Source organism: Phocoena phocoena, chromosome 10 (assembly GCF_963924675.1).
Source record: "Phocoena phocoena chromosome 10, mPhoPho1.1, whole genome shotgun sequence".
Classification (NCBI taxonomy): domain Eukaryota; kingdom Metazoa; phylum Chordata; class Mammalia; order Artiodactyla; family Phocoenidae; genus Phocoena; species Phocoena phocoena.
This window is the reverse complement of record NC_089228.1, coordinates 35,058,769-35,086,265: the sequence shown is the minus strand read 5'-3', so window position 1 is coordinate 35,086,265 and position 27,497 is coordinate 35,058,769. Positions and strand designations below refer to the sequence as shown.

At 49.5% G+C, this 27,497-nt stretch overlaps 1 protein-coding gene across 3 annotated transcripts in view; it reads left to right on the top strand.

Annotated features, from left to right (window-relative positions):
- CACNA1D (calcium voltage-gated channel subunit alpha1 D) overlaps positions 1-27,497 on the top strand; it is a 318,421-nt gene that overhangs the window by 277,898 nt on the left and 13,026 nt on the right. For 2 of the 3 annotated variants that reach the window (XM_065885465.1, XM_065885466.1), the window contains 10 exons: positions 878-922; positions 1,335-1,463; positions 4,103-4,168; positions 5,840-5,931; positions 6,803-6,962; positions 7,535-7,662; positions 7,801-7,897; positions 11,299-11,401; positions 11,753-11,854; positions 16,664-16,794. In XM_065885465.1, the coding sequence (XP_065741537.1) occupies positions 878-922; positions 1,335-1,463; positions 4,103-4,168; positions 5,840-5,931; positions 6,803-6,962; positions 7,535-7,662; positions 7,801-7,897; positions 11,299-11,401; positions 11,753-11,854; positions 16,664-16,794 (1,053 nt within the window). The remainder of the gene's footprint in view (positions 1-877; positions 923-1,334; positions 1,464-4,102; positions 4,169-5,839; positions 5,932-6,802; positions 6,963-7,534; positions 7,663-7,800; positions 7,898-11,298; positions 11,402-11,752; positions 11,855-16,663; positions 16,795-27,497) is intronic. The other variant, XM_065885468.1, reaches the window with a different exon arrangement.

Below are 27,497 nucleotides of genomic sequence, written 5' to 3'. Positions count from 1 at the left end.
CTTTGCATTCTCATAAACACTTATTGAACCTCTAATGAGTGCCAGACACCATGCTGGGCACTGAGTGGAGTGAGGCAAGGTCCCTGCCCCCTGGGGGCTCACAGACTGAGTGGGGAGGCCGGTGACCACGGGGCGACGAGGGCTGGGATGCTGCACCCTGGGGCCCAAGTGACAGGAGCCCAGCCAGACCTCGGGTGAGACAGCACTGCGGAAGCTCAGGGAACGCTGGTGCTAAGCTGCTTCTTCCCAAGAGTCACCCAGAGCTGAGCCTTCTTGGTGGGGCAGTGAAGGCTTCTGGAGGGAAACCAGCCCCTCTCCTGCTTGCCCTGACTCAGTCTGCCCAGCTCCTCCGCAGCCCCGCCAGTGAGGGCCCAGCTGCGCGGCCCCAGGAGTAGAGTGGGGCAGGGGAGGTCTGTGGAGCGCAGGCAGCTGCCACTCTGCCCTGCTTGGTGGAGTCACCCTGTTCCTCAGGGTTAGGAATGGCCTGCCTCAGAGCAGTTAGGTCCTCAGACCCACAACCCTGACTAAAACAAGAGAACCAGTCTTCCCGTGAGAAGCAGAATCCCACCCTGCATTTCTGTGCTTGGGGACAACTGAGGTCTTGCAGTGTTGTCTTTTACTAGGTGTCTTTCAGTCTTGAAACATCACGTCCTGGGGTGTGAATTAGAAAGTCGTAGTGTCTGAGCCTGCGTCAGTGGCTGCCCACCCTCAAGTCCAGTTGCAAGCAGTTCCTGTGGCATTTCCTCAGGGAGGGAGCAGATGTGTTATCCTCAGACATGAAGCACAGATTTTTTTTTTTTAAATGGGGGGACACCCTCCTGAACCCTTGCTTCCTTCCAAGTTCATTAATACATGTTCAATCTTTGATTTCTTAAAGCCAACTGAAAGTGAAAATGTCCCTGTCCCAACTGCTACACCTGGGGTAAGACCAGTGACTAGTCTCCAGGGGCTGGGCCTTTTCCTTCAGTTTATTTGGCCATGTCGAGTTTTCCACTAGTTGTTCTGTATTCTCCATGATTGTCCTTTCAGAACAGTGTCTGCAGTGGTTTGCATTCATCATCAGTGTCCAGTACTCTTGACCAGACCAGTGTCCTCCTCTTAACACACTAGACCACGTGGACATGCATGTGCTGTGTGGACCCAGGGTTTCCCAAGCCCTGTGTTGTTAGCATGTAACTTTTCCTTTCATATCATGCTTTTTGAGGTGAAAAGGCCCTAGAAACACATCTTTAATTCTTACCTCTGCACCTCTGTTTGCATCTGCTGCTGTTTTTATGAAAGTGTTGCATGTTCTACTTTCCATTGGGTTTGACCTCTCCATGATAACCCTTCAGAACTCTGAAGAGAGCAATAGAATCTCCATCACCTTTTTCCGTCTTTTCCGAGTGATGCGATTGGTGAAGCTTCTCAGCAGGGGGGAAGGCATCCGGACACTGCTGTGGACTTTTATTAAGTCCTTCCAGGTAAGAGCCATGCCAAGGGCTTCTTTGTCTTTGAAGATCATATGTAAGTCAGTGGTTGTCCCCTGTTGTGGAGAATCCGGACTCCTTTCTGCAGGACCGCTGTGATCACCTAGGTCCAGAGAGGACCTGGAATGCTGAGGAGACGGGCCCAGCATTGCTTGGATAAATCGAATAGGATTACTTGCTTAAGGAAGCAGAAGAGAAAGCAGTAACACCTGCAGCTGAGAAATCTGCAGCATTTCTGAGATGGATAGATGTACGGGGCTCCCCGCACCTCAGTCCTGCCCAGGATGCCCGGGATGAATGGTGATGTCTGAGAGAGGGAGGGTCCCAGCCGACCCCTGGAAGCCTCATAAGGCTGCGGCAGTCCTGTCCGTTGGCTAATCTAGATACAAATCAGAGACTACTTGGCCTTGGCCAGCACACCATCCCCCGTCCTGGGTTATCCAGTGCCTGGGAGGGTTACAGAGTGAAGGGCACCTAAGTATAAGCCAGGTTCCCTTTGTCATCTATGGCTTTCCAGCCTGGTGCAGCCTGGTTCTTGGCTGTTCCAAACAGAACCCAGCTTCTCCTGTGCCTTCCAGCACCCCACCCTAGATGTTCTGGTCTTCTGGACTTACTCCGCTGGGGAGGGGGGCACAGATTCTTATTAAGAGGTGCACTGCATGGGGGACTTTGTAGATGTGCACGAACTTTAGAAAATGAGTCATGGATCTTCGTTTCTTTATCCTTTGACTTTTTAATTCAGAAGTAGTAAATGCTCACATTAACAAATTAAGTTATTCGAAGATACACAAAGAACAACCCCATCGGCTCTGAGGAAACTGGTGTTAATATCCCAGGAAACATTTTTCCACAGTGGGTAGAATTTTAACAGGTAAAGAGGAGAACGGTTGGCATCTGGGGAAGGAGGTAGATCCAGAAACTCAAAGAAGGAAAATCGCAAGTCCTGTTGGGGAAAAAGAGACTATAGGAGGAGCCGGGATGCAGCTCTGAGAGAGGCAGGGCAGGTGGGGGGCCTCGAGCAGGTGAGCCTCGGTCCTGGAAAGGGATTAAATCCTAGACGGTTGTTATTAATACAAAGTACCAACATTTGTGAATGAACTGCTATAAAAATAGAATGATTCGTGCAAATGTCATTGTTACATTAAACTTTTTTTTAAAAAGTTTTGGTCACTATAAGATGAATTCATGTCACAGAGACATGACCATACATGACCATTCATGTCCATAAAAATTGAGAAACTATGCCAACAGAATTCTTAAACATTTGCTCATCTAGGGAGAAAACGCATACTGCTATGGCAAGGACAGCCTGAAACTAACCCTGTGGGACTCTGTTAACCAGTCCAGTTGTCAGGATGGTGCTACTGCACTGGGCCAAGCTGGCAGTCACAGATCCAGAGCTGGCACAAGTCGGAAGGTTTTTTAGCCACTGGCTTTCTGATGACCTTTCTCAGATAGGAGAGCAGCGGAGGCTTTATGCATGTGAGCTTGGCCTTAAGTTTAACAGTATGGGCACTCCTTGGAGGCGTGCCAAGCACACAGACATCTTCTGTCACCTGAGATGAGGGAGACAGCAGTTGAGGAGCCTTGGATTAAAAGACCAGTGGTGAAGCAATTATACCCCAATAAAGATGTTTAAAAAAAAAAAAAAAAGACCAGCAGTGGGCTTCCCTGGTGGCGCAATGGTTGGAATCCGCCTGCCATTGCAGGGGATGCGGGTTCGAGTCCTGGTCCAGGAAGACCCCGCATGCCATGGAGCAACTAGGGGCCCTTGTGCCACAGCTGCTGTGCCTGCGTTCTAGAGCCACTGAGGCCCGCACACTTGGAGCCCGTGCTCCGCAACAAGAGAAGCCACCGCAATGAGAAGCCAGTGCACCGCGACAAAGAGGAGCCCCTGCTCGCCGCAACTAGAGAAAGCCCGCGCGCAGCGACGAAGACCAACACAGCCAAAAATTGAATAAATTAAAAAAAAAAACCAGTGGTCTGACCCAACACATGTGCTTATATTTGATGTTCCTAAGGAGAGCCCAGGCTTGGTGACCACACAGCTAGCTCCTTTTCTTCCCTGGCCCAGCCCCCATCTCCGTGGTTCTTTCGGAAAGAGTGCATTTTAAGAAAGGTGTCATGCTTTCTACAGCCACAGCCAGAAAGTGGTTCTTCCCCTCTGACCCAATAATTCCACTCCTAAGGCTTCACCCTAAGGAAGTACTTAAGCAGATGCAAGGTGATTTTGCATAAAGATGTTCCTCTGCGAAAGAGCCCCTTGCCCCCACCCCAAACACGCCCACAAAGAAAGCAGAAGCGATCGAATTGTCTAGCACGTTGGAATTGTTTCATCAATTACAGTCGTTTCTGAGAGCGACACTGTTTAGGATTAGGACGCACTGTTAACAACTGTGGAAAGCACGTCGTGCCTGCAGCTTCGTAACCCGAGGTGTGCATGGGCTGCTGTCCTCAGGGCCGAAGCGGGGCTGCCGGGCTGGGGTTTAAAAAGCTCTTCCTCACTATTGATGTCCTTACAATATAACATGGAAAAGAATAGAGCGTGTGCCCCATGCGGGCCTTCAGTCTGCCCCCAAGCCATCCAGGGGGACAGGATGCTCGCGCTGAGGCAAGCACTGCTTCTCTTCCAGGCGCTCCCGTATGTCGCCCTTCTCATCGCCATGCTGTTCTTCATCTACGCGGTGATCGGCATGCAGGTACGCTCCAGCACCTCTCCCCCGGGTCCCCTTTGCTACGTCGCCCCAGATCTCTGGCAGTCTGTACCTTGGCCAGGTGGACTGGACAGACAGGTCATGAGTTTTCAGCCGGACGCCTTGGCTGCTGCAGAGCTATAAAGATGAAAAAGACGTGGCCCTGCAGGAGAGAGCCTGTGCCAGCGAGAGCCGGGCTCAGGAGTATGTCAGAGGAAGCTGGGTTTAGGGCACTCCCCACCCCCAATCTGTGTCTGAGGGGAGCCAACTGATCGAGAAAACCCATCGTTGATTGTAGCAACAGCAAACGCTGTACTGAAAAAAGCCATAGTTGTCCTGTTTTCTGCATCAAAGTTGCTAAGAAGATACGAGTGATACAAAAGTCTGTTTATCATCTGAAAGCATTACAAACTATTTCTAGATGCTGGGGCTGAACTGGAGCCATTATCTTGCCTCAGAAGCGGCCCTCTAAAAAGAAGCGTGAAACCAGGCTCTTCTGTGGCCTGGTCCTGGCTGAGGGGCTGTGGGACGCTCCCCAGCTCCTCCTGAGGTGGGGAAGCGGGCATAGGAGCTTCCCTAACAGCTGAGCCCTAACGCAAAGTGGGCGGGTAGGGGGCAGAGCCCCCTGGAGGAGAGGGAGGTGGAGGACCCTGTGGCCCTGGACCTCCCCGGGGTCCCTCTGCCACGCTCTCTGCTGGTTCAGGTGCAGCCTTTCAGGTAAGGGAGGGCTGTGAGTGAAAAAGAGGTGAAGTATTCCCGCAGCAGAGAAATGGTGGTACGTGCTTTTTTATAATGAAGGCAGAGAAGCATTTGCAAGTGACTAGGACTTTTACCAGGGGTTTTGAACAAAGAGGCAGTGTGCTTGAGCCCCTGTAATTTAGCAGCTTGTGACGCCATGGGCCCCAAAGGGTCTTTTATGCCGTAACGTCCTCATATAAAGCTTAAGTGGTCGCAGAGAACTGGAAACCGCATCTCGCACACCACCCCGGTGTTCACTCAAGAGTCTCTGCCGGCCATCAGGGTCTTCGAAAATGTCAGTCTGCTTCTGTATTCCCCACGAGTGAAGAATTTACTAACTTCTCCTGGCCCTTAAGGCAAAGCCAACCCTCCTTCCCATGGCCCACCGGCCCCCCATCCAGGCTTGTCTGCAGCCTGGTCCTTGGGCTGTTCGTCCCACTCACGTTCTTTCCATTTCCTGGAGCACCCAGGCCACGTCGCCTCTGCTCCTTTGCAGGTCGTGCTCCCTCTGCCTGGAGCATTTTTCACCCTCCTTGTCACCTGACTGGCTTCTCCTTCCCCTTCAGTTCTGGGCCTTAACCTCACTCTCCCTGGAGGCCTTCCCTGACCCCAGCCCCAGCCTCAGGGATCCTGTGAGCCTATTCTGTGCTTCCCCGTCGGGCTGGACCAGCCCAGCTCCCATCTGAAGAGGCTGCCGGTCTGGTTACTTTTCGCATCCCTTCCCCAGGCTAGGAACTCCTTGAGCTGAGAATGTACCCAGCGGTTAGCACCGAGCCCAGCATATCTCAGTGGGATGAATAAAGTTCCAGGGACTCTGGGTATTGACCGAACTTGAGTTCTAAATTCACATATGGAGGGGTGTGCCTTTTTCTTTCTTTTTTTTTTTTTCGGTATGACAAAATCTTTTCTTTTTTTTCCCCTAATAATTTCTCTCTCTAGATGTTTGGGAAAGTTGCCATGAGAGATAACAACCAGATCAACAGGAACAACAATTTCCAGACCTTTCCCCAAGCAGTACTGCTGCTCTTCAGGTGACTGAGTCCAGCCCAGAGCAAGTCTCTCTGGTTCTGGGCTCCAGAGCAGCAGAGGACCCGGGTTCTTAAAGCAGTTGGTCATGGTGGCCTTTTGTATTTGTTCGTTTTGTACTATTAAACAGACACGGTAGCATTTTAGTCACAGAGGAATTTTGCAGGCTTTTGGTCATTCCCATTGTGATTGGCTTAAGGTTTTCCACTTGGGAGTGAGTAGGTCTCCTGAGCCGCCGAGAAGGTATGGGGTGTATGCTTACACATGGGCGCGTGTGCTCAAACAACCGGGAAAATGAAAATTTAGCACAAATGTAGAGGCCTTTTGCACAGTCAGTGGGGAGCATCCTGAGATGGGCAGTTTCAAACTTTATGGGATTGTTTTTAACTCCATTTAATAGCTTTGTAAACAAAGCGCCTTAAAGTGAGAGAACTTTCTAGAAACCATGCAAGCAAGTCCTAATGACTGGAGAGCAAGTTCTTTGTAAGTTAGTTTCCAGTTCTTTGCTTTCAACAGAATCAAATGGGGATCTAATCAAGTTGTCAGATGTTAGGTCATTAAAAATAATAATCGTTTAAAAATTGTAACGTAAGTGTTAAAAGGAGAGAAGACCACAAAACAAACATCCCTTTATACAAAAAGAATTGACGTGCTTTTATCAAGTGACTGATATAAATCAAAGGGAGTTGCAACAGGGCCTCCCTTATTGATGTAAGTTGCATTTGAAAATAAGTAGGAATTTTCACTAAATCAAACTGGCTTTCCCCCCAAAGTACTTAGGTTTTGGTCTAATTAAAAAAAATTTTTTTTTCTTAAAATTTCTTAAAGATCTAAGCCTCAAATGCCTTCTTTGTTTCTTTGCTTAATCTAAAAAAGGTGTGCGACGGGGGAGGCCTGGCAGGAAATCATGCTGGCCTGCCTCCCGGGAAAGCTCTGTGACCCCGAGTCCGATTACAACCCCGGGGAGGAGTACACCTGCGGGAGCAACTTTGCCATTGTCTATTTCATCAGTTTTTACATGCTCTGCGCATTTCTGGTAAGTGATCAGAATAGCCACCCTACCACCAGTGGACACATGTTCATGTAGCATTTGGGATTCAGACCAATGACGTTGCCCCGTCAAATAGCTGTGGGTTTTTTATGCTGACGAGCAGTCTAGACTCCACTGGGCCGTCGAGGTTTTGCTGAGTGAGGCCTGTGTTACTAGCACCTTTGGTGTGAGCAGGGGTTGGGTGCTCGCTAACAGGCTTCACCATCCCAGCCTCTTAGGGCTGCTGGTTCCTTTATAATGAAAAATCTCAAAGCCACTGCACATAGTAGTGACTTACGAGAGTGAGTTATTTGGTGGCAAATTATAACACTGCAGTGTGTTTCAAAAGGTCAGACAGTACATTCCCCCCTGCCCTCTCCCGGGCCTACACCCAAACCATTTTGGAAAGCTAGAAGTCTACCTTTTTCTTAAACGTTCTCCAGAATGAAAGATTTTCAGCCTCTCTAGGAGAAATGGGTCCAAACGTCTTGTGACCCTTATGATTAGGAAGCACTCACTAGGGTTGAACCCAGCTCATCCCACTACAGCTGAAACTCCCTCTTGATCGGCTTTTACAGATCATCAACCTGTTTGTGGCTGTCATCATGGACAATTTCGATTATCTGACCCGGGACTGGTCTATACTGGGGCCTCACCATTTAGACGAATTCAAAAGAATATGGTCCGAATATGACCCCGAGGCAAAGTAGGTTGAAGAGAATTCTATCTGGCTTGTGGGGGCTGTTTCTGCATGTTGGGTGTGCTTTCCTGTGGAAGGTGGGATGGACCGACAGCCCCGGCCTGCTGGTGCTGCCCTGCGCCTCATGCCGTACTTTGTCTCCAGGGGAAGAATCAAGCACCTGGACGTGGTCACTCTGCTCCGCCGCATCCAGCCCCCCCTGGGGTTCGGGAAATTGTGTCCACACAGGGTAGCCTGCAAGGTAAGTGTCCTGTCGGCGTCCCTGACGGCCTCTCTTGCAGGAACTCCCTGCTTTAGTCAACAGACCCTTACTAAGTGATGTCCTGTGGAGCCTGCTGTCAGGCACTGGAGCTGCCGAGGTGAATGACATGTGGTTGCTGTCCTTGAGGAGTCCTCAGCTGTGTAACTCTTAGGTCACCCTGTCAGCCAATAAGAATAGGAAGGGAAGTGCGTAATTTGTCACTGGGTAGAAGGAGGGGATGGCGACATTTGCATCAGGTCCAGCAGGAGAGAAGTAGGAGTTTGTCACGGGGGAAGGGCATCGCAGAAAGGGAGCCCAGGGAGCCCAGACGTGGAGGCAAGAGAATGGAGAGTCGGTGTGGCTGGAACGCAAGAGGAGGTGGCAGAAGGCCTCAGGCCCAAGCTGAGTGTAGCTGCGAGGAGCCTTCTGTGCTATGCTGAGTCCCACGGAAGAAACAGGAGGAGACGTCCATTCTAGAAAGTTGACTCTTGGCAATGGAGAAGTGAACTAGGGACAGGAGAACACCCAGGAGAGCTGTTGCATTATCTCACTGTGAAGTACCGAGAGCCAGAGGGAAGTGGGCATGGAGAGGAGGGGATGGCTTAGGGATCTACTTAGGGAGTAGAGTGGAGAGGACTTGGTGGCCTGGACGTTTCCTAATTTGTGTGATGGTGCACACAGTGACGTGCCCCTCGTGTGCATCGGCAGTGGCGTCTCGGGGATGGATTCAGACAGATCTCCTGCTGAAACCGCACTCCTCCTCGGACGGGACTCAAACCCGTCCGCGCCTCAGATTGAGACTTGAACCCACAACTCCTGACTTACGAGGGGACTTGAACCCACTGTCTCTTAGTTAAAACCACTCACCTGGTGTCAGGACTTACTGAAACTCAGGTTCTTTCGTCTCGATGCAGAAAGATTTCAGCGTGAGGCCGGCAAAGAGTGAGTTTCTTAGCATAGGATGCTTGTGAGAGATACAAGCGGGCAGGCAAGGGAGCGCAGCCCCGAGAACGAAGAGGGCTACATTTTTATAATCAGAGAAAAATGGGGTAGGGGAGAAGATCACCTTCTTCCTCATTTTTGGCTAGACGTCAAGGCTTGTATCCTTAGTTCCTCTTTTAACCCTTGGTGGTCTAACCAGGACTGTCATGGCGCTCTTTACATGATATGTGTATTAGCAAAAGGGTGGTAACGTATACTAAAGCATGGTAGTTCATCTCAGGTTTTGGTATAATGTCGCCTTTCACCTAGTTTCTTTCCCCTCTCATCTATATTCCTGTCTTGGCTACACACAGGAATGTAACTCTTCAAGGACCATTAATTCCCTGACTTCATATAACAAGATTCAGATCTCATATCTATTGTCTTGTACTTTAACTACATATGTAGAGTGTTGCTTGGTTACTGGATTCTTTTCTTGAGTTGTCTCCCACTGTTTGAACAGTCTCCCAAAGTCCCTTAGAATTCCCTTTCTGACTTTAATCCCCTAGTGGGATTTCTTTTTTTATTAATTTATTTGGTTACGTCGGGTCTTCATTGTGGCATGTGGGATCTCTCGCTGTGGTGTGTGGGCTCTTCGTTGCAGCGTGCGGGCTTCTCTAGTTGTGGCGCGTGGGCTCAGTAGTTGCGGTGCACAGGCTCCAGAACGCATGGGCTCAGTAGTTGCAGCGCACGGGCTTAGTTGGCCCGTCGCATGTGGGATCTTGGTTCCCCTACCAGGGATCAAACCCACATCCCCTGCATTGGAAAGCAGATTCGTAACCACTGGACCACCAGGGAAGGCCCCCTGTAGTGGGATTTTTAAGCTATCTATTTAATTATCCTACTCTATCCCTGTCACCATTTTACCCCATTCCTGAAGTTTTCACATCAGACCATGCTCTCTGCGAGCTCTCATTGAGATTTGTCTTCCTTTCATAGAACTCGCATTGAACCACCTTGAGTCAGCTGTAGCAATAGAAAAGGATCCCCCTTTTTAAAGGAGAAATGCAAGATTTGCCTGTTGAAACTCTGCCCTATAGAAATCCAGCCAGTCTGTGCAACAACTGGTCCCCTCTTTCCATAGATATGAGGGGATTCGGGGTCGGGGGTTCACCCTACCCCCAAAGGGATGCTGGGCTAGCTCTAGACAGAACCCACAGTGAAGAGTGGAGTCTACAGTGTATTTCAGGCTTTCAGAGAAATCCGAGCCAAAACTCATTGTCCCCTGGGCTGGAAGTCCAGTTGGCAAGTCCTTGGGGTCCTCGCCGAGTCTTTGCTTCTCCTCATCCTGGACTCTGGATGTAGGCAGAGAATAAGCCACAGATGTTGACTTTTTTCCCGTAAATTTCCCAGTATCAGCCTCTTTTCTGTTTCCAAGAACAAGATGGGTTCTGGCTCATGGCTGCTATTTTGTGTTTGCATTTCCAGACCCTTTTATGTAAAGGATCTACGTGTCCTTCAGGCACAAAGTAGTCCATTTTGCTGATTCAGGAACTTGCCAGGAAAAGCAAGTGACTGTGCAGGCTCTCCTAGGACTAGGAATTTAGGTGGGATGAATCATGTGTACACAAGACTCCAGTCCATTAATAAGGAGGAGGAAAAGTGTTTTAAAATCTTTCTCTTGGGACACCTTGTCAGCCAAAAGTAAGAAACTTGAAACTGTTAGAAGTTCTAAGTACCACTTATTTAGCACTTACCACGTGCCAGGCACCTGGCTGGAGTCTTAAGTGTCTGTGAGCTCCTTTAACCCTTGCACAGCCCTTTGCTGTGGGCATGGCATCTGCAGTAACTGGGGCCACAGACAGTTTCACTCACCCAGGTCCTCTCCAACTCTCAGTGGTGGTGTTACAGGGGCGAAGAGAAAAGAGAAGCAGGATGTGGGGATCCAGCTCTGAAAGACCAAACACTGGACTCGTAGAACCGCATGGACTTGTACAAAACACTCCACAGTGGTCTCACCAGGGCAGGGTCCTTGAAGGACACTCCCTGCGATAGGAAAAGTAATCGACCCTGTTGGTTGAGGACCTTTGTCCCTGGCTCTGTGCCTGGCTCATCATACCTGGTACATCACTTTAACCCCAAACAGCCTTAAGGATGTGCCCAGAATGGAAGCCGGACCCCAAGACACAGGGAGAGCCAGTTAATGAGAAAGGGGGAGGAATGCATGGACAGTAGGGAGTCTAAAAAACAAACACAATGCATCTTCTGAGTGCCCGCGTTTGCGCTTCATGACTCGAGCTTTGATCTTTGTCAGCTTGGATCTCCTCAGATAGTAGATGCCCCCCACAAATGGCTGTTGAGTTGAATCGAGGGTTGATTAGAAAGGAGATGAGGGATAAACAGAGAACAAACGAGGAAAAGGGCTGCAGCTGTCATCATCCGTTTGCGTTCTATTAAGGGACTTTTCTTTCTGTTTACAGAGACTAGTTGCCATGAACATGCCGCTCAACAGTGATGGGACAGTCATGTTTAATGCAACTCTGTTTGCTTTGGTCCGAACGGCTCTTAAAATCAAGACGGAAGGTGAGCCCTCCCCGGAAGCAGGACAGGTGGGAGAAGAGGAAGGGGAGGCCGTATCCCACCTTGATTCCCATCTGGGCCTCTTCTTGTCAAAGGCGGGGCAGGGAGGGGACACCCCCCTGCCCAGGGGATGGGGCGGTATGTGAAATGAGAACATCTGTGCTGGCCCCACTGGCTGGACCTGCTTCCCTCAACCCTTCTCCCCTCAACCCTTCTCCCCTCCCTCCGTGCTTCACCTTATCTTGGAAGGTTGAGAGGTGAGTCGGGCCACCAGCAGCCCCGGTGAGAACAGAGAGGCATTGCTGGGCAAAAGAAACAAGGCTTGTTCCCCCACTCCTTGCTTTTTGAATTCAGGGAACCTAGAACAAGCTAATGAAGAACTCCGAGCTGTGATCAAGAAAATCTGGAAGAAAACCAGCATGAAACTACTTGACCAAGTTGTCCCTCCAGCTGGTGGTCAGTGCAATTTTTTTCCTAAGTAGTTCTTGACCAGCACATTGGTTTCAATGCTAGTCTCTAGGAAGCCCAGCGTGTTTGCAGAATGCTTAAGGTACCAGCCAGAGCATTGAGGCCAACAGCTAAAGGCCCTTCAGCCATTGGTGTAATGATTTGGGGTAACGTGAAGACCACTGCAGACAAAGGAGAGGCTTCAGTGAGAAGGATATCAAGACCCACATGGTTGAAGCCGGGATTCTCTTGTGGGTGGAGGGATTAATATTAGGAGAACAGGCTTGCTGCCTCAAAACCAAAAGCCTGTATTTTTTTTTTTTGCCCAAAATGAAGTGTTTAAAACTAGTTTTCCTATAGCCTTCAACATACTGCTGAAAACTTCTCACACAAAAAAAAAAGGTTTCAGAAAATGGTGTTTTTGAAACGTTCTTAAGACTGGATCTGCTACCATAATTACCAAAAACATCCCTTTGTTTAGAATTTAGAGACGGAACTAACAGGCATGCTTATTTCCTTTTGCTATCATAAAATAACTGACTAAACTTTTCTCAGATTTTTATATATATATATATATATATAATACATATATATATATATATATATAATACAGATACTGTATTTCCATTTTTGTCTAAGTATACATGGACTTACAAGTGGAGATGATTGTGTTTTGACTTTTATTTTCGAGTTTTAAAGGTGCAGGATCCGTTTGCTCGGCGCCAACATGCCTGCACTTTACCCCCTAGCCCTGGGCACGTAGGAGTGTTTGGTGTATTTTGTAACCAACTGAGATCTTACAGTGTCCCTGCTCCTGCGGCCGCCAGACTGGGCTGGCTCAGGTCCAGAAGCTGAGCCAGGACGGTGGCCTCTCCTTTTGAGAAGGTGACAACCTCTGGCTCTCGGGGGCAGAGAGAGCAGCACGCTGGCCAGCTCCGCTCCCCGGCGTGAATCCAGAGCTTTTTGTGGCTGGAGGGAGCCGCCCGGAGCTGGCAGGGCCACCAGCTCAAAGCTGGGAAAGATGGCCCACAAAGAAACGATAAAGGGCTACTGTGCAAAACAAAACACTGAAAGAACAAAACCGAAATGGAAACCCCCGCCTGGAGAGAGAACCCTGGCTCTCCACAGGACAACGGATGCCGCACGCTTAAAACGACCCTTTGGTTTTCGTTCTTTTCTTTTTAGCTGCTACACCCAGGTGCTCGCATGGCTGAGACGAATTGCTTTTTCCAATCGTTGTAACAATGTGCTTGAGCTTCTTCTGCAGCCTCCATTCCTTTCAAGTCTCAGTCTTTCAGAATATTCTGAAGCAATTCTGTTTTAGGGTGGTGGCATGGAATCGGAGTTATCTCTTGCCAGTTGTATTCCCCTACATGTTTCTCACGATGCAGATGCATGCCTCAGAGTAGCGGGCCCCACCCGTCCAGGGGGTCCTGCCTCAATGGCACGCGCACCTCCCGTCTCTCTTGAAACGCCAGCCTCGTTACAGCCCAGTCTCTCTCACATCAGCGCCCATCCTGGCAAGGCTCGCCTGGAGACAGTCATTCGCATTACTGTGAAACTTCCTTTCTTTTCACTTCACCAGAAGAAAAGTCCAGAATTTGGCTCCCTTCCTTGGAAAAGCTGATCAGCTTTTAGCCCTACTGGCCTTCTCACGAAGGCTACGTAGTCTTCCGCTTTCTTGGTCCAATAGCGGGCCCCGGTTTTCTCTCTGTTATTTCTTAGCATGGATTGGGGGGTTAGGATGACAAGGGTTAATCTCTTCCAACATGGCAGTAAGACCACTGAGAAACCTGGGACAAAAACAGTGCCTCAATAAGGGCTGGAAAACTCCAGAAGTGCCATGGCATGGGTTGTGGATGTGCTGGAGCTTATCCAGGTTGAATCTCAAATAAGTGCTCTCATCACTGAACTTCCATAGGTGGTAACTTCAGGCTTCGGTGGACAGACTCTGGTTGAGTTGCCGCTCAGGGTTGTAGCATCTGCATTCACCCCTTGCCTCTTTGTTTTTCCTCTTTTACCTTCCAGTAGACCACTGGGTCCCAGCCTTTCCCACACCGTGGAGCACTTAGAAAAGGAGAGCATATTTACGACCCTCTGGGCCAGCGGACGGGTAGCTCCCACGGCCGAGGGGCTCGGTGTCCCACCCACTGTAACCTGGTCAGAGGGCAGAAAACTGAGCCAGGCCAGCCCTGCACCTGTGACTGGTCGACGTGGGTCGCTCGGGGGCCCCTTACAGCCCTGGTGACAGAGCAGAGTAGGTGCCCACCTTAGAAGGCTTTGCCAGCACAGGGGTGATGTGAGCCCCACTCCCCGCCGAGGTCATCATGAGCTTGATGAGGCGATACTCGGGAATGAGCCTGGAACCCAGGCCAGAATTCCGGGCTCTCGCGGCACCTTTGGCCGCGGTGACAGCCTCTCTGCTCTCTCCGTGCTGAGCCGTCTCGTCTCCCATCTGGCTCTTGCTCGTGTTCTCACCTCCACTCTAGAGTCTCCTGCCGTTTCGTGGATCTTCTCCCCTCCTTTAGAAGTCCCTCCTCCTCCCAGGGGCGCTTCTTTGTCTTTGGGCCTTTGCCCCAGACCTGGATCTTGGGCCCTTTTGCCCTGAGAAGCGCTCAGAGCCGACCCCGTCGCTCTCTGCAGTCCTGAGCCCAGACGGCCTCACTGCACTCACTCCTCTTCCTTCCTTTTCTGACCTGCTGTAGCTTTGAATTTTCCTGTTCTTAAGATTCTTCCTGGGCCCAGTTTCAATAGCTCAGCATCTCAGTGCAGAAGGCCAAGTGACCCTTGAGAGGCCTGCCCTGTAGAGCCCTAAGTGGGCACCTCTGCCCTGGAGCTGCCCCTTGGGCAGAAACCTGATCTGCCCTCTTCACTGAATACACCGCCCCCCAGGTTCTGGGCCAGGGAGAGCCAAGACCCTCCCACAGGAGCCCCCTTGGCCCCTCTAGGCTAGCACCATCCAGGTGGAAGGGAGAGAAAGGTTAGGCCTGCTTTTGCTGGAAGCATCCCAGCATGGGATGAGGTGGGCCTTCTGTGAGTACAGCCAGTGTTTTTTGGGGGAGCCCACAGAAAAGACTGGAAACCCTGGCCGGCAGAGGCTGGCTGCCCCTGGGATTCTCAGGCCGCAGTCGGTCCACCTCCTGCATGTAGCCCGGTGGGGAGGTAGACTTGTACTCTGGGAGAGGTGGCCCCAAAGGAGCAGGTGGCCCTTGTGGTGGAGCAGGGAGGTGGTGGGGTAAAGAAGGAGAGCCCAGGCCCAGGGGTCCCACATCCCAACTCACCTGGCCTGGGGCAAGTCATGGAACCTCTGTCCACTCCCCTCTCGCCTTCCTGCCTCTGGACAGTGCGTTGTTAGACCATTTGGACCAGCCCGAGACTGATGAGGGACCTGGTTTCACATCTACCCAGAGCCCTAGGTTCACTTTGGTGGCCCCTACACCGTTCCCAGACTTGCCGGGCTCGGGTTTAGAAGGAATGCAACACACTTCTCAAGGCTGACCACCGCCAGGCGTCTTCTCACACTGTAACACTGAGTAGCTTCTGACAAGGAAGTTGGAGGCCGTGGGAAGCCCAGAATGGCCCAGCAGTGTCCAGACAGGGATACCCCCCTCACGGCCACAGAATGCACCCCACCCAGGAGGGTCCCAGTGTCCCCCACCCCATCATGCTCTATGATCCATTTCAGTGGATGCCACTGTTGGCAGCTTGTAAAATAACGGTGACTCTGCTGGCTCACCATCCCCCGCCCCCTGGCACTTAGGACCACCCAGAGTGCTCTGCGGGGCCTCTTCTCCCATAATCCTCACAGCTCCTCCTCCGAGAGGCTTAGGCCTGTTTACGGGTGAGAACGCAAGCCCAGTGAGGCCGAGCTCCTTACCCAAGATGGCACGTAAGTTGCGAGGGCAGCCTGGCCACAAGGGTAGCTGTGCTAAAGCCTGAGGGCAGCAGCCGTTCCTCCTCCCAGCCTCTGCGAACCGTGGTCAGTAGCCCCTGGGGGCCCTGGACAGATGTGGGGGTGAGCAGGCCTTGTGGAGACCCCCGGGCACACAGCCACTGCCAGGGTGGTTTCCCAGGAGACAGCCAGAGCCCCTATTCTGCCTCATGCATCACCTTTAATCACGCTCGGCAGAGTTCCAGCTCCCCAGCCACACACGATGGGGTTGTTTCTGAACAAAGCAGAAATAAGTCAGCTCAACTTTGAGGTTAGTTGGAGCTGTCACTTGCAGTATCGAAAACAAGCAGTTCTAAATTACAAACCAAGAAATGACATGTGGAGGCTATTGGCAGAGAATTAAGGGGGCACATGTAAATCTGGGTCTGCAGTCACTTTTCAGAAATGTCCTCTCCTTCCAAGCCTGTCTGTCACCTTTCTGAGGTCTCTATCTTTTATCTCCAGGCATTGGGATTTGGATGGTTAATTGTCCTGGGTGTTCGTGGTAATTACACATGCAAATCCCTATGCGCAGGGGTGAAAATATGACCCATGAAGCCTTTTTTTGTTTTGTAATTTTTATTTTGAATCAGTAACCAAGGCGGCACTTCATAGTGTTACTAATATGTTGCTCTATTAAACTCATGACAAGTGTATTATTTTCTGCAATTTTGAGCATCAGTTTATTTAACTGACTCTAATTTTGAGCCTTAACTGCTTTGCACAACCTTGCTTGTCGCTAGATTTAGTCTCCCAGTGTCCTAAGCGAGAGCTCAGTGCCTCGTGCCCCGTCTTGCCCTTCCCCCAGCCCCAGCCAGAAGTGAGCGTTAAGGCTGTTGCTGCAAATATGCTGATTCGGGAGAGCTCTGTCTGGTCTCTCCGTTTAGATGATGAGGTAACCGTGGGGAAGTTCTATGCCACTTTCCTGATACAGGACTACTTTAGGAAATTCAAGAAACGGAAAGAACAAGGACTGGTGGGAAAATACCCCGCGAAGAGCAGCACAATTGCCCTACAGGTGAATTGTTGTTTTGTCTTTTTCTCTTTTTCACTAACGATTTTACGAGCTTATTTGAAATACTAGAGAGCTGACTATTCATGGTTGAGCAGTACCACCAGGATTTTGTTTAAACTGAGATACTGCACACTCCCCCAAATGTGGACTAGCCATTTCTGGGCCACCAGGTAAGTGCCTCCCCCTCCCTGCTTTCTCTGGCGTGCCCCTGCATCCGCGTCCACTGTGGCCCGGCCCCGTGGGGCAGGGCCTCCAGGACAGTGGCCGAGGCACACCCCTGGCGGGAGGGGAGCCAGAGCTGCCCTCATGCCTTGTCTCCCCCAGGGCTTCTCCAAAGGCAGCGTCCTCCGAGCAGGCACCCACCTTCCCCCAGCCTCGGGCTCGGGCCCTAGCCGCCCACGAAACAGCTTTCCATCTGAACGCAAGTGCTTTGTTTTGTTTCTGTTTGTTTCTTACCCCACTGCTTGTTGGTTTTCGGTCCATCTCAGTAACATCCATCACCTCCTAGTGCATGTGTGCGTGTGTGAGTGTGTGTGCGAGTGTGTATGTGCCTGTGTGTGTGCGCGTGCAGTGTGTCTGTCTCTGCGTGTCGTCTCCTGATGGCCGTGAGGCTTGCTGTGCAAATGCTGTTCTCTCTCGACCCAGCCAGCCTCTGGTCCCTTCACCTGCCCGGGCCCCGCCCAGGCACCTGGAGGGGGGATGTGGTTTCAGGAACCTCTGGTTCTAGCTAGGGTCCATGCATTCAAGGGTGTAGAATCCTAGGTAAGCCCAAAGCCCTGGTGGGGAGCAGGTGTGTGGGGAAAGGGAGTCCCGGTGGAGACCTGCACGGAGAGGGGCTAGGAAGGGAAATCTGTGAGTGCTGTGACTGAGAAAGCAGAGTGGAGAAGGAACGAGGAAAAGATGCTAAGGACTACAAAAGTGGAACTACAGAGGTTGGCAAGCTGTCAGAAACAACTGTCCAAATTGATCAAAAGCCCTGTCATCTCTGCTGTCCGGAGCATGTTGAGTCCATTATGCATAAGATAACGTTTTCCTTTTATGTCCCTGTTATCACCATTTGTCTTAAACTGGGCCTTGTCGGTATGGGTAAGGTTCAACATGGAATAGTCTTTTGCTTTTTTTTCTGGGGGAAAATGCCCTGCATTGTCTTGTGTTCTCAGTGATGGTAATTACCAAAGCGAAGGCTTGTCTGTGATCTCCCTGAGAGAGAATGAACATGAGTGACAATGAATGCGTGAAGGAAGGAGGGTGGGGTGTGTGCATATGGCGGGTTAGGAGATGGCCTTGTGTGACAGTGACCTGTTGATTCATAATGCAACCTGGGATCTGCCCAGACAGCGCTGGGGGTGGGGGGTGGGGGGGAAGGATGGATGCTGAATCTGACCAAAGACAATTTCTGACCTTTCTTCCTCTGATCACATCTCCTAAAGGGAGTTCAGTGAATCACAGGCTTGAATAGCTGATTGCCATCTCAGCCTGCAGAATTTGAGTAAAGTTTTCCCCTCTCTGACCCATCCAGTTTACGAAAGTGACAGCCTTTCTCCTGATCACAGCTCACAAGTAGCCTTAGAGAGAAGCAAACTGAAAAGATGTGTTTGCGGACTTTGAGCAGGTCTGGCCCATACGTTCTAGAGGGCGGTGTGGCCAAACTGGGTGCAAGGGCAGGGAGAGATGCTCATGTTTCTGCAGGCTTTTCCCTAAAGCAGCGCTGGGCCTGGAGGACTAGGGGGCCACATTCCAGAGTGTCGTGATCCCCCTCCTTGTAGGGAACTGCTTGCTGTTCTCAGATTCTAGTTCTGGAGGGGGAAACATACTCTTTCGTGGATGGCTGTGTCGTAATTCACAGTAAGCGAGGTAGCGCTGCGCCGAGAGCCTTCTGTTTTCTGCGGAAGGCATATATGATGACCATCTGGATCCAGGGTTATACTTTTGCTGAGCCCCCAAGGCTTCCCAATTAGATGGCTTCAGGGCTTGCCCTGGTGGCTGGATATAGCGTTTGGATGTTTTAAAAACCTGAACAACAACACATGGCTACGTAATTAATAATCACATTTCCTGGGTGGGTTCAAAAGATGCTGAAGCTACATGTATACATCATGGGTTAAAAAGACTCTGTTACATTGTGTCACAATAATGTTTTGCCCCTGGACATTTTTTCATTTCGTTGTTTACAGAAAGTTTCCTTTCCTTGGTGAAATTAAAATATCTCCGGTTAGATGCCAATATCAACACATTTCCACACGGTTCCATTGGGAGTTGAGGCTGTGACTATAATTTATGTTGAGTACCCGGCCTAGGAAATTAAGTTGTGTTCATCATCTCGACAGATACGTTCTGAAAATGCATTCGATTCTGCAGCACACATTAAACACAGAAAATGTTTGTTTCCTTGAAGGATAGCTCTCGTTACATGTTTGGTTTCCTGTGCTCTAGAAAGGGCTTCAAACGTGACTTGTCACTCTTCATTTAATTAGCACGACGAGGCACTTCCTTTCTGCATTGAGGAAATATTACGTGACGATGTGGCAGTTAGGGAAGCGGAGTCAGATGGCAGTGGGAGGAGAAATGGATCAACCATGGCACTAGGATGAGTACACAGATCCTCAAGAAAGCTCCCCAAGGTGGGCGCGGCCTGTCGAGAAGTGGGATGAATTGCTCCTCCCTGTGCCAGGGGCGCCAGGAGGCTGAAAGCCCAATTACTAATGAAAAATGGAGTGTGGGTGTCAGGTGAGCACAGGAGTCAAGACGTAGGCCAGTGCGTGCTTGTGCGGCCTAGGGTGCCGTCTGTCTGAGCAGGATCAGAGCTGGTCCACGTGCTCTGTCCCCCCCTCCCCCCCTCCCGCATTGGAATGGTGTCGGAGGGCGCACAGATGCACTCTGGTTATCAACTCTGTGGGCTCCATCTGGTCTTCCTCTGTTCAGACCAACTGCAGGGCCCCTTCTACATGAAGGGGGGTGGCTTGAGGACCTCTTGGATCCACGTGTGGGTAGGAGCTTGGCACCTGGTGTCCTCTGGCCTCTGTGGTCTGAATGAGTGTGCAGTTTCCATCTACCCATCCATCTTCATCATTAAAGCCAGCCTTCTCTCCAGCCCCTCTCCAGAGGGAATCAGAGAGAAGCTGCATCAGGCTTTTTTTTTTTTTTTCCTCTCACTCATCCCCTACGTGCCATATTCACTTTAGTTTGACTCAGCCTTTGCTCTTCATCCATTGTTGCTGCATCCCAGTGACCTGCAAATTTCCACAAGGAGCAAGTAAATAAAGGAACGCAGCTCTGCAGCCACGAAAACTCTGTCCCCTTCCCAGCAAATAGTAATGCCTCCTCAGGTCTTCCAGATGAGGACTGCAGTATACAGACACTCATTAGTCCAGTATTTCACGGATTAGAAAAAGAAAAAAGATCCCAGAGTGGGGAAAGTTTTGTTCATTTCTTTTTCTTTCAACGTTCGAGGATTTCCTTTTTGCAAAAGACACCCCGGTGGACTGAGGGGAGACTGTTCCCCACTCATCCCAGATGGGAGCCTGCCCATCTTCAGGACAGGAGGACTTGAGAGGGATAGATTTTTCTTTTCTTTTCTTTTCTTTTTTTCTTACCTGTTTGGAAGTTGGGTTTAAGGAGGAGACCGTCATTTCCGGCTTGCAAAGAATTAGGTGGTTAGGTTTTATAACGTGAAAGCCTGAGCCCCAGCTGGCAGGTGGTGGTGTAGGTGGCCCAGTAGAAATGTGGGTGGTGGACCGGAATCAAATGACTCTCAGTCCCTGATGTGGCCCCCTCGGAGAGGCTCGGGCATAAAGATAGAGGAAAATGGGATACTCCACAAACATTGAACCTGTAGAATACCCCACACCTGTTACCTAGTCACCTCAGTCTAAAAATGAGCAAGATTTTTTTGTCTTTTTTTTTAAAAGCATGATTCCATCTAAAGCCGTAAAAAGGCTTTTTTTTTTTTTCTTTTTTCCTCTAAGGGAAGAACAGATGCTAACAGATGAGATTTCACTGGCTGATTCGTTTGTTTCAGATGCTTGAACGGATGCTTTAGAATTTTCTGCCTGAGCTACAGCACCACGCTCGTTAGTCGGAAGGCGTTTGTGGCTAAGGCCTTGAAAGGGAAAAGTCTCAAGTGGGCTTATTTCTACTGAAACAGCATTTCGGGAGAAATGCAGGAAAAAGCAAACCCAAGGCCCCAGAGAGACCCCTTCCAAGCAAAGCACTCCTCCGGAAGGTGGAAGCAGGGCCGTGGCTCAACTGCGGAGCCGTGGTCTCCTGTCACGGACGCTGCTCGTGGTGACTCCTTTTCATGAAAGGGAACGAGCAAGGCTTAACAGTTTTCCCTTCCAAGCAGAGACTCAGAGAAAGGGAAAGAGTGAGAGAGAGCAAAGGAGGGGGGCAGCCGCCCCACAGAGAAATGAAATGAACACAACTTCCTGATGCTGGCCAGTAAAAAAAAAAAAAAAAAAATTAATAAAAAGATTAAGCAGACCTGCGTAAGGTGGGCAGCTGACTCCGTTCCAAAGTCCTGCATCCCTAGTTTACCTGAACTACCAAAGACTGGCAGGCCCCTTGGCACTGGGCTGACAAAGTTCCTTTTATATATGCCAGTCCATCATGACCTCCTGACCATCCAGCTCCGCTCTCTGCAGTGACCAGTGCAGGATGCAGGGAGATGTGGACAGGACAGGAAGCTCAGACACCCCCATTTAAACTAACACATACACCTGCATGCCCAAACCAACCCAGGCGACACCTCAGGTTCCATCTTAACGCGTCCGCGGGAAATACCACCACACCCAAACCTCATCCGACATTGTCCGTCTTTAATTCAAAGCCAGTCTGGGGATGCCTCTTTGGAAGCAGTGTGGTCCAGTTTCAAGGACACTGGGAGTCAGGGAACCTGGGTTCTAGTCCCAGTTCCAGCGTTCACTTGCTGTGTGACCTTGGGCAAGACACTTAACCTCTCTGTGCCTCAGTTTCCCCATCTGTAAAATGGGGGTAATAATGTCGACCTACCTCACAGGGCTGTTGTGAGGAATAGCTAAGTGATTGTAAAGCACTTTGAACGTATAATTGCTTATTATTAAGACTACAACAATAATAATATCATATGCCTGTTTACCACCAGAACTTTAAGAAATTCTTGTTTTTCTTTGACCTCTGTTCTGTAGTGATCCATCGAGAAAGAGAATTCTCCCCTTTTTGAGATATCTAGGAAATGCATAAAGATGTAAACAGAAGTAACTCTTCAGGTTGTTTTCTCACATCTTACAAAAAGTAGATTCTTTTGCACAAGAAGTTGCTTCGAGGCGATGGTGGGCGGGGGGGGGGTCCCCTCTGAAATTCTCAGCTGTTTCCAAGCAGTAGTTGAGGAGTCAGTACACCTGATGCTGAGCCCAAGATACCCAGAGGTATTCAAAAGTTTAGTGCAAAACCTTGAAGTTCCTGAAATGTCTAGAGAAGAGAAGGGTTACAAGCCCTGGTCTGTGCAGACTGGAGGCTGCGTGCATGTGTGCGTGTGTGCGGGGCTTGGAGAGGCCCAGGATGTGGGGAAGCCCGGCTCCTGGCTGTTCTCATCCTCGGCCAGGCAGGGTGGGGGAGCCGTGTAGCCAGTGGGAAGAGTGGTGCTAGCGGAAGTCCCCCAGGCCCGTCCTATGCATGACTGAGAGGGTCCCTCCCAGCCTGGAGGTCTGCTCCAGTGATGTCTTCTGTGCTGTGACCTTTGTTCCACTTGGGAAACAGGCCTGGCCCCCAATTCTGTTCCCATGTGTGCAAACTGTCTTAAGTCTAGGAGCTTGGGGTGGGTTTCTGGATTCTCACAGCAGAGTCCATGGGGACAGAGAACAGGGTTGACCTCTTCACACAGCACCATGGGTGGTGACGTGGGCATGGGGGTGACCCCTGTGAAAATGTTGAAGCACAGCTGTACCTGCTAGTTGACAGCTGTGGCCCCCAGCACTTTGAGTCTCCTCACCCCCTGCTAACATCCCAGCCCTGCACCAAACCCCTCTGTGATTCAGTAACTAAAGGGCGAATGCCTGGTGTAGCAGGGACCTCTGGGAGCCTATTCTGGTCTGAAGGCCCACCTCTGCTCTGACTGGGTAGTGCCCGGGATAAACCAGTTATTAAGTATGTGGTGTATCATCCCTGAAAAAGAAGCTGGTCAGCTCTATGGGCACAGGTAAGGAGTTTATCCACCATCACAAACGATCCCTCTGTCCCTGACCGACTCTGATGTCGTTTATTAAATACTAAAGGGAGTGTATGTGCTCACCCCCGCCCCCTGTCTGTGTCACCCCATCTCAGAGGCCCACAGTGACCATCTGTCTTCTAGATCTAAGTCTCTATACACCAGAGCCTCAGCAGAACAGCTCTAAGCAATCCATGTGGCTGGTGTCTCCACATGCCTTTCTGCACAGTCCTTCCAAATACGTAGAAACTGGAAAACAGTGACTTTCTAGGCGGGATTTACGGAACGGTCTAAATGGAACGTGAGAATCTTGCCCCACGTGGGCCTGGCTGTGTGCTGAGTGACGGCCTTGGTGGTGGCTGGTGGCTGAGACCAGTTGGTGAAGGACAGCCAGAAGTTGTCGGGGCCACCTCCTGCCTCGCTCGAAAGGGAAACAAGGCTTCCCTGGAACCTGGTTCACAGTCAAACTGCAGATACCTCTGTCCTTTTCCCTAAGACCTTAAAAGAAGAGTATAGCTTTAAACGTAGAAAAGTTGTAAGAGACAAGTCATGTTTAATATGTCAGATTGACAGACTCGGCAAACTCGGTGCCCAACACCAGAATCCATGGTGCTAAACTCTTAAGCTCCTGGATGGAAGACACAATGCAGGCCGGGATCCATCGCAGGGACACAGATGTAGGATCGGGCCTCAGGATCTTCTTCAATAGCTTATTCTACGGTGTGACCTAATTAAAAATTCAGTTGATCCGCAGGATTATTGGGTACTGGATTCTCTACTCTTAAAGGCCGGAGATCGTTCCTCTCTAAGAATAGTAATTATTATTTTCAAAAGTCTTTGAGACGATAGAATTACTGAAAATAAGGAAAGTTACATTATGTCATCGCAAAAGGTCTTAATTACGGTGGCATGCTATTGACTAACACCCACCTAGTAGCCCTCTTTAGCCCAAATGTATCACGATTTGGTTATCCACTGGCAGGAGCTTGCGAACACTCATGGTTCCTTGGTTGGGTAGGTACCTGCACGAATTAGTTCTCCCTGGCACACCGTAGCCCTGAGAGAGGTGGCTATTTGGGGTGATGGGAGGGCACATCGTTCTAAGGCACAGTGAAGGCAACCCATGCCAAAGGCTAACTCAGAGAAGCCACGAGAAGGATGTTTCTTCCCAAAGTAGAGAAAGGTCAGGGGAGATCACAGGAATCCTGGATGGGGGAGGAGCCCAGCTCCAGGAAAAGATGGTGTTGCCTGTCTGAGGGCAGGTTATCATCAAGTTCTACAACTTTTTGGTCTCAGGAACCTTTTATGCTCTTAAGAATTATTGAGGACCCTTATGTATCAATATTTACTACATTAGGAATTAAAGCAGAGATTTTTAAAACGCAGAATATGCAAGCACAAAGATGCCAGAGAGATGAGATCCCCAAGGTTTATGCAGCCTTTGAAAAACCCCACTGTGCTCTCAGGAGAGGATGAGAGCGTACAAGGCCGAGAGCATCCTTGTCTTATTATGCAAAACACAATGACCTCTTGGACCCTTTAAGGTGTCTCAGAGGGCCCCAGGGTCCTTGGGCCACACTTTGAGAACTGCTGCTCTGGGGGATTGATCCCATATCCCCCCCTAAAGGAAAAGGGTGCTGGAGCCTTTTTCCAATCTCCTGCCCCTACCTTGAACTGTCCCCTAACTCCCAGGCCGGTCCCAAATCCCAGCCCACTCACCTATACACGGAGCTGCCTGGGCCCCCAGCGTCCAGCCCGCACTCAGGCTGAGAGTTGTAGCGCACATGCCACGTCTCACTGCCTGTGCTGATCTGGAGGAATGGTGGTGTGAATTCGTGTGTGAGAGAGAAGTGTCTGTAAGGATCTCAGCTCCTGAGAGTGGCACGGCGGAGACAAGGATATGTGCTGAGTGTAGGACCAGTTTTCGCGATACCTGTTGATTTCTGTCATTGCCGTGATGCACGAGTGCTGCTGAGTTAGTTGTAAGAAGTTTCACCTTGACTGAGTGGCAGCCACAGTCATGTGGGGTTGCAGTCATGAGTGAGCGCGTGGTGGGAACTGGATCCTGGCACTCTTCCCCGTAGACCCAAAAAGGTGGGGCGGCATGGTGTCATTGGAACAGCAGAACTGCGCGTCGCGATCCCTAGCTGAGCCATCACTAGTGTGGGCAGGTCACTTGACCAAATGGGAATAATCTTGGCTCTCCCCTCCCCGGCCCGCCCTCCCAAGATGTAGTGGGATAAAGTATGTTACATTGCAGTGACAAAGATGCTAGCAGAATAGGTCTCGATTTGTGACTCCTGCTAAGCCCACATTTTAAGTAAAACTCTCTCTGTTATCAGGAAACTGGCAAGCATTTCTCCAATGCTGGTGTTAAAACTACAACCAAGAATTAAGGTGGAACTAAAACAGATAGCTCTGTCAGATCAGAAGAAATGTCACAGATTGCTTTAGATAATTTTTTTTAAGTCGCAGGGAAATGTCATAGATCACTTTAGGTAATTTTTTTAAACTTCCCTTTATCTTTCAAAATGAAGGTAACAAACTCCATGTACACAGCTGAGTGCCACCGCCAGGGTAACTGGTAATGTTACAGCTGACTTTGCAGGGAGGGTCGGAATCACTGTGCATGACTCACGGGGGGCGTGCCTTCCTCGTAATTCTAGCTCTTTATGTTTATATATAACTCGAGGACTGTTCATAATGGACGCAGAGGCCACACCATCACATTTTCCCTGGTGGAGAGCAATGACAAAAGAAGGGGTGTGCCTGTGTGTGCATGTGGGGATGCAGGGGAGGTGGGATGGCTTACAGATAAACAGGTGTATGCTGTGAGAATTTAATCTCCAGTTCTTCGTGCCGAGGGAGCTAGTCTAAAATGATCCCTTCTAATTGGGTAGGGGCAGAAGCCTGCTAAAGGGTTAACCAGAACTCGCCTTTAACGAGATGACCGAGCAGGGCCGGCCTTGGCTGCGGGAGACCTGCCTGTGATAGAGACCGGGCTCTGCTCTTTGGCTGGAGCCTGAAAGCCTGGCACTCATACCCGAAGATGGATGGCCTGGCCCAGTCCCGACTGGAGACTCACATCTCTTATCTGCACTGTTACAGTGTAGGTTCAGGAGGGGTTACTGGGCGTTTCTACGTGCTGAGAGCTGGCAGACGACCGGTGTGAGTGATGGCGCTAGCTTAGGGAGACAGGCAGTGAAAGCATTTCAGATGCACCAGGTAGGAAAAACTTAACCCTGAAAGTGGGCAAGAGTAAGGAAGGTAAATGAATGTTCCTACTTGAGGTTAAAATATCATACATTTATGCTATTGCTTCAGAAATATTTACAGAGATTTTATAGTTTGGGTTTTTTTTTTTGGTGACTTAATCGTTCACTAGAGTAAATATCTATAAAATTCCAATTAAATGGTGTCTAAAATTTAAAGCAGCGGTCTACAGGCAAAGCGCCAACATTTCTTTTTTTAACAAAAATATTTATGAGAGCATCTAGCATTTAAAAATCAACCAGAAACTAGGCTTGATTCTGTTTTTTATATGATTGGACATCTTAAAACAAATCAATAATGTTTATATTTTATAGAAATTCTGTGTTTATTCAAAACCATAATTCTACTGTGATGTTAATGGAATGACTTTATATGGCTTTAATTGTGTTGGTTTAAATGCTAATGACCACATTTCAAATTAAAATAGTATTTTGCTGATAGGGGTAGACACAGATATGACATATGAAAGAATAGATAATTTTACTGATTGTAAAGTGTTTATTTCCAGAAAAAAATGTTCTTTTTTTTTTTTAAGGGCTGTGAAAAAAAAGTCATTTTTTCAAGGGTTTAAGATAGACTTCTGCACTTTGGGAATTGGAACTTGTGCCTGTGGAATTTTTGGAGCAGCCTAAGCTACTTTTTAGCTTGATATGTGTGTGCTAGAAAATTTTTCATTATCATGTTTTGTGATATGTAATAAATTCAGGGTGCTGTGCTTAAGCTTCGTTTCAATTCAAGTTTGGGAACATCTGTTTCCCTCATTCCCAAGCCTGGCAGACACCCCTACTCCCCATAGTACCTCCCCCCTCCCTCCCCGTCTGTCCTTCCTCGGATCCCCTGTGAAAGAGTACAGTCAGTCTCTGACTCTTAGGAGGTGTGTTCCTTCCTGCGTGGAGCAAAGCAAAATATAATCATGATTTCTGAGCCTCTGCTCTCCTGTCTGGGAAGAGTGATGCTTTCTCTCCTCCTTTGATGTCTCTTTAATAAATATGTTATCCTTATTTGTCTTTGGACGTGGCCTCTTGGGCCATCACTCAATTTCCTCCATGATTTATGTTGCAAACAAATTCTCTGTCCTGTGTTTGTTCACTGCTCTCTCCTAATCTTGTGTATCATTGAAGACATGCTGGAGACAGTTTTTGGTTTTATTATGCAATTATGTCATATGTGTATTTCAGTGAAATGTCAACCCGTCAACAGAGGATGATGTTAAAAATTATCCAAATAAATAGTTTTCTATTTCTTCTAATCA